The sequence below is a fragment of the Equus przewalskii genome, chromosome 8 (assembly GCF_037783145.1).
Source record: "Equus przewalskii isolate Varuska chromosome 8, EquPr2, whole genome shotgun sequence".
NCBI classification, from domain to species: domain Eukaryota; kingdom Metazoa; phylum Chordata; class Mammalia; order Perissodactyla; family Equidae; genus Equus; species Equus przewalskii.
The window spans coordinates 51,027,112-51,038,494 of record NC_091838.1 but is presented as its reverse complement, the minus strand read 5'-3'; the positions used below and the strand labels follow the sequence as shown (position 1 = coordinate 51,038,494).

Here is an 11,383-nt window from a genome sequence, read left to right as displayed (position 1 = left end):
ATTATTCATAATACTCAAAAAGTAGAAACAACCTAAATGTACATCATTCAATAAATGGATAAACAAAGTGTGATATAGCCATACAATGAAATATTATTTGGGAATAAAAAGGAATGAAGTGCCAAAACATACTACGACATGAATGAACTTTGAAAACATTATGCTAAGTGAAAGAAGCCAGTCACAAAAAGACCACAAACTGTATGATCCTATTTATATGAAATGTCCTGACTAGGCAAATCTATACAGACAGAAAGCAGATTATTGGTTGCCAAAGGCTATGGAAAGGAGGTGGGTAGGACTGGTGGCTACTAACATTTCTTTGGGGGTTGATAAAACTATTCTGAAATTAGATGAGGTGAACCTTGCAAAACTTTGTAAATATATTAAAAACTATTGAATTGAACACTTCAAATGGGTGGACTTTGTGATATAAATTATACCACAATAAAGATTAGAGAACAAAAACACAAATAATATTCCTTTTTTTCCTGTTTGCTTTTAGAATTGGGTCTCAGCTATTCCTCTAAATAATCTTGCTTACTCTGCAGGAGAAAAGTAGTTGTTTTATCAAATTAAAGACAGTAAAAACTGCCTTCATCTACTTGGCAGTGGATAATGGAGTGGATGTGGGTACCATTCACTTCGAAATCTGATCAGCTATGTTACTTTGGCAACTAACTTCTCTAAGCCATAGTTTTTACATATGTAAAATGGAAGGAATACTTCCTACCTCGTGGGGTTCCAGTAGAGACAGGATAACATATTATAAGGGCCTTAGCCCAGTGCCTGGTGCGTTCAAATCCAACAACTAATTATTCCATCCATATTTATGGAGGGAGTACTATATGCTCGGTAATCATGTTCAATCTAAATGCTGTTTAAATCATTATGTGAAAACTGTTTAATGTGCAGAATATATTTTATAAGTCTAGAAAGTCATAATTTTATAATATGAAATTGTACATTACGAATGTCCACAAAAAAATGCATCCATCATATTCAACGGAACAAAGAAACAAGCTATTCTCCTTTCCGGTTTTAAAGAAAGGATAACATCTATATATCAATAGAGATACAAGAGTGGCTTACAGTTTATAGCAAATTGCTGAGCAAGCCAAAGGAATAGTTGGTTTTTTTGAGAAGCCATCTAGTGGTTTACTTCAGCATTACAGTTATTTATTTCGCAACACAAATAGTTGAATCCTTGTTTTTCATAACACCAAATGAACTTTCAAACGTGTTCTTACTAATACGGATCGAATGTTAAAAAGCCCCTCCACAGAGTCCTGTACCGTGATGCTGACAAGGTGAAGATGAAGTTAGTGAGCTCTTCTTAACGCGCCGCCGTGCTCTGTGATAGGTCTTTGAAAACAAAGATAAATATGATACGGCTTTCATTTCCCAGAAGTTCACAGATTAGTGCCCCGAAGTACACAGTTACATAACGGACAGGAAGGTAAGTAGTAGTATTCTTGACCTTCAACAACATTTTCACTGTTTAGCTTGTCTGGGTCTAAATACCTCTTAGAGCAAAAGGGTAATTTTCTCCCAAGAAGAACACCATTTTTAATGAAGAAGGAAAATCTGCAACCCCATTACCTTTAGTTGTATTAGAGAAATAAAGGCGTAAAATTCGCTGGCACAGACAGTGCAGAGATGGGAAGATTCTAACGCAGAGGCAGTGGGCCCTGGGGGGACGAGTGCATGAAGAGGGGCCACAGCTTGACGGCTGTCTCTCTGTATCTTGTGCTCTTGCTTTTACACTGCTTCCTCCAACATCTGGGGCACCAGTCTCAACACTGTCATGTCTATGACTTCAAACAGTGTTGTAAGGGCTCCAGAATAGCCCCTGCTGTCCATGCTTCAGCCCCAGCTGCCGTCCGGCCCAGGGCTGCCCAGGATTCCTCAAAGAGCTTCAGGAAATCCCAGTGAGGCCTGTCCCGGAATCCCTTTTGCCCCGGACCTTGATGGCATCCAGGTTCTTTTGATGTGGGGCACAGGAAGAGGGCTACTAACTTGCACGTGACTTTCAGAACCGAAGTAGGTAAACGCTCCTGCAGACACCCTGCAGCTCGCTTTGTACCCAAGTCTAAAGTCAACAAAATACACAGGACTGACCGCAAGATCAGTGGGTGCCAGGGGCCAGGGTGCAGAGAGAGGACTGACTGCAAAGGAGCAGGAGGAAAGTGTGGGGGTGAAGAAAATAGCCTCTATCTTGCTTGTGGTGCTGGTTACATGACCGCATGTCTTTGTCAGAATTCACAGTACTGGATGCTTTCAAAGATGAATTTTACTCTTTTATTAAAAATTTAAAAATATATAAAATGCAATACTCAAACCCTATTTGGTCTATATAGCAAAAGTCTGAGTAATTTTTTTATTGAGGTCATATTGGCTTTTAACATTGTGTAAATTTCAGGTGTACATTATTATTTTTCAGTTTCTGTATAGACTGCATTGTGTTCACCTCTGATAGTCTAGTTTCTACCCATCACTATACACATTTGCCCCTTTACTCCTTTTGCCCTCTCTCCTCCTTCTTCACCTCTGGTAACCACTACTCTGTCTCCTTATCTATATGTTTGTTGATTTATCTTCCACACATGAGTGAAATCATATGGTATTTGTCTTTCTCTGTCTGACTTATTTAGCCTGATATAATACCCTCAAGGTCCATCCATCTTGTTGCAAATGGCACAATTTTGTCTTTTTTACGGCTGAGTAGTATTCCATTGTGTGTGTGTGTATATATATATCTTTATCCATTCATCCATTGATGAGCACTTGGGTTGCTTCCACATTTTGGCTATTGTGAATAATGCTGCGATGGGTACTGTTGTTTTTTTTTTTAATGATTTGCCCTTCTTAAAAAAAATTCTTCTCAAAATGAAATCAGTCTTGAAGAGATATCTGCACCCCCATGTTCATTGAAGCAGTATTTATAATAGCCAAGACATGGAAGTGTCTATCAACAGGTGACTGGATAAAGAAAATGTGATACACACACACACATACACACACACACACACACGATGGAATATTATTCAGCCATAGAAAGGAAACCCAGCCATTTGTGACAACATGGATAGACCCTGAGGGCATTATGCTGAGTGAAGTACGTCAGGGAGAGAAAGACACATGCAGTACTGTATGATCTCACTTAGACTGGAACTGAAAAAAGCCAAACTCACAGAAACAGAGAACAGACTGGTGATTGCCATGGGCAGAGGAGCTGGGGGCAGGGTGCCTAGGGGGGATGTGTAAATGGGTGAAGGCGGTCAAAAGGTATGAACTTCCAGAGTTAGAAGATGAATAAGTTCTGGGGATCTAATGTAGAGCATGGTGACTATAGTTAACAATACTGTATTGTATACTCTAAAGGTGCCAAGAGAGTAAATTTTAAAAGTTCTCACTACACACATATAAAACTTATATGTGAGGTAATGGATGTGTTAACTCAGCTTATTCTGGAAACATTTTGCAATATATATGCATATCAAATCATTACATTGTACACTTAAACTTACACATATGTCAATTATATCTCAATAAATCTGGAAAAAATTCTTCTCAAGATCAGTAAAAGCATTTCATAAGTTTGTGGATCTCATATTAAAAAAGTAAAACTATTAATAAGAAGAAAGTTGCTAGAATAGAGAAATAAAACAGTTCGTTTTGCAAATAATAATTTCTAACAAGCACTATGCTATGAGATTTACACGAATTACCTCATTTAACGTGTACAGCCCTTTATGGGTTGGTACCACCATTCAAAGTAAGTAAGAGGCTTAGAATGGTTAAGAAACTTAGCCAAGAATCCCCAGATGATGGGTGACAAAGCTAGAACTCAAATCTAGGATCAATAGGCCTCAAAGTGCATGCTTATTGATTTATTTTATTTTACTTTATTATATTCTTTCTACTCAAGAGAGCACTGTCATTATTTCCTTAAGTAGTCTTATATTGCTGGAATATATTTTGCTAAGAAAGCTCAAAATAACTTGGAAACTGTGGCACAGCATGAGTGGGTGAAAGGAGCAGGAGAGTTTCTGGAAGCACACGTGAGTGCTGCTGGCAGAATGGGGAGAAGCAACTTAGAGCCGAGCCTGGTGTTCCTACGCCATCCCTTGAGAAGGAAGCATCCTTTTGTTCAAGGAGAACAATGATAGGCACTGTCCTAGTGAATCATGGGCCCCAAAGATATCCAGATACCTTTCTAGTCCCCAGTACCTGTGAATGGTGTCTTATATGGCAAAAGGGACATCGCAGGTGTGATGAAGTTAAGGATTTTAAAATGCGGAGATTATCCTGGGTTACCTACGTGGACCTTGACTGTAACCACAAGTGTCCTCATAAAAGAGAAGTTGAGGGGGATTTGACACAGAACAGAAGGCAATTTTGATTATGGAGGCAAAGACTGGAGTAACGCTGCCACAGTCGGTGAATGCCAGCAGCTGCCTCGGAAGACGCAAGAAACCAAATTCTCCCCTCCCAACCCCCAGAAGGAGTCAGCCCTGCCGGCATCTTGACTTTCGCCCAGTGAAACTGATTTCGGGCTTCTGGCCCCCAGAGCTGGAAGAGAATAAATTTGTGTTCTTTCCAGCCGCCAAGTTTGTGCTAACTTGTTACAGCAGCTATAGGAAACTAGGGCATACTGGAGAGCCAACTTTTTCAAGATAGACTTAAAACTTCCAGCTGAGCATCAGAGTATCTTTAACAAACAAAAACAAGCAAACAAACACACACAAAAAACATGTAATACCAGACCCTGCAGGAGATAGGAACTTTCAGAAAGCATTTCCTTGAGTTTCTTGGAGTTACACAATGGCACATCCTGTAGGTTTTCCCTCAAGGCAGGTCAGTGTTGGTGTGTCGGATCTTGTTCCACCAAATTTGTTAATTTGCTACAGGAAGGACTACTTTATAATTTTTTTTTTTTAAGATTAGCCCTGAGCTAACATCTGCTGCCAATCCTCCTCTCTTTGCTGAGGAAGACTGGCCCTGAGCTAACATCTGTGCCCATCTTCCTCTACTTTATATGTGGGACGCCTGCCACAGCATGGCGTGGTAAGCGGTGCCATGTCCTCACCCGGCATCCCAACCCACCAACGCTGTGCCTCTGAAGGGGAAGGTGTGCACGTAACCACTGTGCCACCGGCCCGGCCCTACTTTATAATTTTTTTTAAACACTCATGAAATTAGTTATCTGAGCAAAAATATAGAATGGCTCCACAATACTTAGACGACTATATGAAGCAGCATGTCAGAAGCACTAGAGGTCCAAAGTACATGACAGGGATGTAGAATTTCATTCTGGGAATCATCGTCTATCCATTGACATAACCTGAGCCCCAAGTGCGGCCAGAATTTGAAGCTGGCTTTAGACTGTGGACTCACATAATGGGTAAATTACAGGTTCTGAGATGAAAGACTCACCTCCAACATTTACTGCTATGTGACCTTGGGAAAATCATTTGACCTCAAAGGCTCATCTGTTAAAGGGAAAAAAAGTACTGAGCCAAAGAGTTATTGTGAGGGTGGGGTAAAACAATGCATGTCAAGAATTTGCGCCAGTGCTGTGACTTGATGCGAGTGCTCAGTAAATCTTATCTGGGGTTGTTATTCAGGGAACCATTTCCCCCTCTGCGCAGGCCTGGGACTTCAGCGAAGGATGACCTCGGGAACCGTGCGGTGGCCAGCTCTCAATCTGGCCCTGCACTCAGGGGACCACTGCCGCCCGTCACGTATGTTATTGAGAAAATGTTACCGAGAAACGTGAGAAAAATGTTGTTCCTGCTCATCAGCACAAGGACTTCCAGACCAGTCCCGCCAAGCAGCATCCCCGACGACCGCAGGTTTTCCACTCTGTACGTGGCGCCCTTTCCAAGCCGTCCCCTCTGCCTCAGCAGAGGGAGCAGAAATAAAATAGTCCTGAATCCAGAAGGCAAGTCCTACTTGGTCTCCAATTCACTTATCTTGACCGGTGAAGAGTTTAACTCTAGGACTATGCCAGGCACTCTCTGGATGGGCTTCTTCTCCCTGTTCATAAAGTCACAAAACTGTAAAAGCACAAAGGGTGCATCTTACAAGCTCTTGTCAGCCTAGCTCCTCGTTTCTCAGTTCAGCAGGTGGAGGCCCTGAGTGTCAGCGGCTTGCCCAAGCTCACACAGGAGCTGGCGCCAGAGCCGAGATTGGATTCTGATCCCAGTTCCTCATTTGATTTCCTTTTCTTTCCACCCTTCCATGCTGTCTATCCCTGTCTTCTCTCACTGATTTAGGTATAACCTCATTACCCTGCCAAGGGCTTCACTCCCAGTGTGGGTCAGGGGTTGGTGCTTCCCACAGAACCCAGCTCTGGCCCGTCCTCCTCTTGCTCGGTCTTGCTCACACACCTTCACCATCCCTTCCCTCTGCCCCCAGACAGATTTTCCACCAGGTGGGAATAATGGCCCGAAACCGCCTCATGGCCATCGGGGCCTAGAGTAGGGGTGGGGATGGGTTAGGAGAACAGAGAACACAAGCTCAGTGACTCCAGGATTGCTGCGGACTTAAATACCACTGAGCCTGGTGGGTTTATCTCCCAAAACACCTGAGCTGCTCAGTGAAGAAAGCCACCGTTTGCCCCTCCCCCTTGCGTCCTTTCAGGCCATCAGTCACGGCTGGGAAGACCTTCCGGCCGCATTGCTCTCACCTCCACTTCAAAGCAATTGGTGTATTGCTGTAGGTCAAGCATTAACAATCTCTGTAATCCTCCTTTAAAATTAGTCCTCCAAGGAGTAATGTGTTCTCAGACACACTTTGGTGTGTTACTCAAACTGATTCTGTCTCCAGCAAGAAGAACACAGAACAGCAAAGTCCTGCTTCCCGCCTTCCTCCTAGTGCCAACGTTATCGTGTCTCCATCATATTCATTTCCTGCCCACTGAGGGCCCGAGTGTCTGGGTGAGGGGGTGGCTGAGTAGGGCAAAGAAAAGAGAGGTGAGGGTGTTCTGAGGACACGCTTCCCGTCTCCCCTCTGAGCAGGTGTGGCCAGGCTCAGCTACCGGCCCTGCAAGCTGATGTGGGACAAAGATGGCCGGAGCAAGAGAAGACCCCTTGTGCAAGCTGGCATTTCTCCTTAAACTTACCCGCTGCTCTCTTCTCTTGCAGCCAGTAAATCTCAATGAGCCACTTCCTGCTTCAGTGGCATTCTCCAAACCCCTTTTCCTGATAAAATGTTCAGTTAATTAAACGTGGAAAGTCTGTGTTGTGCTGTGTTGCATGCGTTTCATGATATAAGGTGTCTAAGATAAAGAAAGCTTTGAAATCGTTCATCTGGACGGTTTCAGACAGGATGTCACAACCGCCCTGGCGTCCAATCTTATTTTCCCGGGGACGTGCTTACTCGTAGAGCGTGCAGGAGTTTCACTGTATTCTTAATTGCTCCTTTCACCTTTACACAATGGTCTTTTGACAATAATTGCATAACCTTCTTGGGTTTCTTATTCCTGGCTCGACAGCCAAATCTTCCGAACTTAAAATTATTGAGGCTTTCTAATTTTTAGTCATTTTGTGGTTTGTGTAAACTGAGGTTTGAGGAAATTTGGCAATAATAATACCTTGCATTCCACTACTGAAAATGCCATCCTGAGGTCACACGTGACTACCTAGTCTCCAAACTCAAAGGCATCTTCCCAGGCTCTGTCAGTTAACAGTTGACAATGACAACAGAGCCAAAGTAAAGCAGCTCCAGCAAACAGTGGGAAATCTAGGAGAGGGGCCTCAAGGCACGGCTGTTTCCAGGCTCCACCAGTGTGGTTATTATCCAGTTTCTCTCCATCTCTCCCTCCTGTTCTCTGCGTTGGCCCTGTTCACACAAGGACTGTTTCCCTGTGTTCTCGAGACGCCTCCCAGAGCCTCTTGTTTATACCCTCCCGGAAGCAAAGCACAAGCTCCTCGTCTGCTCAACCTGACAAGAGTCTTGGGCTCTGCTCTCACTGAGCACAATTAGTCAGCTTGGGACAGGTGCCCCTGCCTAAATCCACCAGTGTGGCTGTGAGGACTTCCTGCCATGACCGGCAGAGCCTAGGTGAGCAGGTCAGTCCCAGGGCCAGGGGTTCCATCAGTTCCACAAAGGCAAGTGTTCTGAGAACACACGTGGAGGATTTCCCGCCAAAGAGATTCTAGGGACTGTTACCAGAACAAGGATGAGAACAGATGCTAGGACAGCAGAGGTCCACCATACTCTCCAACCTTTCCACGGCATTCCAGCTTGGTGCCCTTCTGGAATCCCACATCCCTGCCCTCCCTCACACAGTGCTCTCGGGTCTCCCCTCTTTCTGACTGCTCCTCCTCTGTCGCCTCTTCCTCCTCCTCCCTGTGAGGAACGGGGGTTCCACCGTTGTCTAGCTCTATCCCCCCAGCTTAACCACATGGAGTTCAGACTCAACTGGCCACCACCTCCTCTGTGCCTTACCCACCCTGTTCCCTCGACCTGGAACGTCACCCCTCCTCCCACCTCTCATCTCCACATGTTCATGTCCTCTGTAGCCTGGTTCCAACATCTCTTTGTGAATCTTTCATATCTAATTTTCTTCACGGCAGAAAAAAACTCTGCCTTTCCTCTAAACTCTTATTCTCCTCTCTCAAAGGAAGAATTTTCTGTTTTATATGTTCTGTTAAATAATGACATATGTATGTGGGTCACCATTGGCTCTTAGCTCCTTGAGGGCAAGAATTTTATCTTTATCGCTTACTCCTCTATCCAATTCCCCTCTACGGTCAGTCCTTACAAAGCCGGTATTTGTTAGATAAATGTGTAGGGTGCTTCCCATTTTATTAAAGTGCATTCACATCCCTCACATATTTGCTTCTGAAAGCAAATCTAGAAGGGAAGAAGTATTGTCTTTATACATGAGGAAACTGAGGAACCAAGAGGATAAAAGATTTAACCTGGAGGCCTCTAAGTCAGTTTTATGGAAAAGCTGGAAGCAAAAATCTAGCTCCTTAGATCTAGGATAACTTGCTATTTTCCAAGAAAAACTTGCTGGTATGTATTATATCATTAAAACCTGGAGAACAGTTGACACCAAATTGTTTTACTTTCAAACAGATTAAACATTTCACTCTGAACTTTCACTCTCTGTGTCTGCCAGTTACTAGAACTGTGTGATGATTTGCTCCTCATATAGTCAAAGAACATTTAAAGGAAATCCAGATCAAGTGCGTCTTTCTGGGGTGGGCATTCTCATTGCCGCTGCTGCTGCCGGAGGTGGTTTTTCAGCCTGTCTCTCCCGGGCCCCCTTCCCTCCCTCTTTCTCCTTCTCTGTGTCTTTTGGGACAGACACACTTCTCATCAAGAGAAGGGATTAAGTGGGTTTCTTTCCCCAAAGCGCCTTTTCTTATAAAGGAAAACAAACATCTGTCACTTTTAAAACTCCAAGATCTTTCCCTTCCAGTGACTCAGAGACCTGGAGGTACCCTTGGATTCAGGGCGACAGAACATTCGAGGTCTCAACCGTGCTGGTCTCCTGTTCTCTCCGGGCCTTGTGGCGCCAGCCCATCCCTCCCGGGGGTGGAGCCGGCATTCCAGGCCAGTTCCCTACCCCGGCGGGGACACCTGGGCTGCGCACTTGCCCGTCGTTTGGGGCCGGAGCCGGAGCTTGGGGACTGTCCTGGGGACCGTGCAGGAGGGCCAGCCCCGCGCGCCGCCCGCAGCCCGTGCGCCCCTCGCCATGGCGGCGCCGTCGCGGCTCCTGATCCGCGGGGGTCGCGTGGTCAACGACGACTTCTCGCAGGTGGCGGACGTGCTGCTGGAGGACGGCGTGGTGCGGGCGCTCGGCAGCGACCTGCTGCCGCCCGGGGGCGCGCCGGCCGGGCTGCGGGTCCTCGACGCCGCCGGCAAGCTCGTCCTGCCCGGGGGCATCGACACGCACACGCACCTGCAGTTCCCCTTCATGGGCTCCCGGTCCAGCGACGACTTCCACACGGGCACCAAGGTACCCACTCCACGCGCCCTCCACGCCGGTATGCCCGCGGGGCCCTCGGGCAGGTCCGAAGCCGAGCCGCCTCGCTCCTGCGCAGCGCGGAGCCACTGAGCGGGCAGGAGCGAGCCGTGGCGATCGAGCGGGTGGAGAGCTGGGATTAAGATTCCCCACGCTGGGCCCCTTCATCTAGGGTCCCTTCTCAGTGGCATCAGCCCGGCTTTCACTAAGCCAGACGCCCTCTACTCCTCCCTTGGGTCATTTGACAAGTTTAAGGCAATCTATTCCCTCACTATTTCCCTACACCCAACCCCTCATTTTCATTGGTGTTCTTGGAAGTCCACACGTCTTCCAGAGTATCTACAGAATGTTTTTGGTTAAGTCGGCACTCCCAGCCATTTCTCCCCATCCTCCATCCCCAGCCGACACCAAATGAAAAATCCGTTCGGCTTGTAGATACTGCCTTGACTCCAAGTTAGCAGTGTGTGGTGGTGAGAAGTGGGCTTCCAGCCACCAGGTCCACAATCTTTGCCTCCACCCTCCACGAGAAAAAATGCAGCCCTCATAAGGCTTTCCAAGAGAAATATTCCAGAAATGGTCTCCCAGCATTCACACTCCACCAAGGTGACCCGGTGGAGTCTCGGAACTGCTTGCCCGGGAACATCAAAGACAGATCTTGATTCTTCCTGCTTGAGTACTCGACGCGGTAGGAGGATCAGATCACGGATCCCCAGGTGCGAGACGCTTGGGTTTCTCTAGATACAGAGGCCTAGAGGCTCAGGTCGCTGAAAAGAAGCTTAAATGTTTCTCCAAGGCTCCTGAGAACGAGATGGAGACGACCTGGGCAGTCTTACAGCGACATAAAGTTACAACTGCCCTCTCAGCACTTCGGCTGAAGCCAAACCCACACGCCCTCCTTGAGGCTTGCATTTGGGGCGGTGGTGAGAGAAATGGCTCCTTCCGAAGGGGAAGCGTTGACATCCGTAAGGCCCAAGCTCTCAGGAATGTGCCTGAGGTTTTTTCCGGAAGGGAAACAAATGGGGCTATTTAGTCCGGGTATAGACTGTGCAGGCTTTCAAAGCAGTTTTGACGATGTATCGTTTACCCTACTGAATTTCCAACATTTTTTTAAACCGATTTTTACTCTCCCTTCACCTCCCGCCTCCAATGTTCCCCATCCTCTATGACTGACCAGAATGTTTAACAGAAAAAAAGAACGATTTGACTCAGAGAGAAGGCTCTGGGACCGGCTTCTCATATCAACATTTGGAAAGCTTCCCCTAGTTACTAATTACCAACCTTTATCATCAGGGCAATGGTCAAGGTGTTTCGTAGGACACATCATTATTTGTTTTGAAAATCGAATATTCATTTTTCCCTTTTGCTAAAGGGTCAAATTTGCTTAATTTTAACGAACTT

General features: G+C 46.0%; 1 protein-coding gene across 3 annotated transcripts in view; it reads left to right on the top strand.

The window, feature by feature from the left end:
- The first annotated feature begins 9,485 nt into the window (after window positions 1-9,485).
- DPYS (dihydropyrimidinase) overlaps window positions 9,486-11,383 on the top strand; it is a 76,393-nt gene continuing 74,495 nt past the window's right edge. For 2 of the 3 annotated variants that reach the window (XM_070630796.1, XM_070630795.1), the window contains exon 1: window positions 9,486-9,979. In XM_070630796.1, the coding sequence (XP_070486897.1) occupies window positions 9,716-9,979 (264 nt within the window). In that variant the 5' untranslated portion in view covers window positions 9,486-9,715. The remainder of the gene's footprint in view (window positions 9,980-11,383) is intronic. The other variant, XM_070630797.1, reaches the window with a different exon arrangement.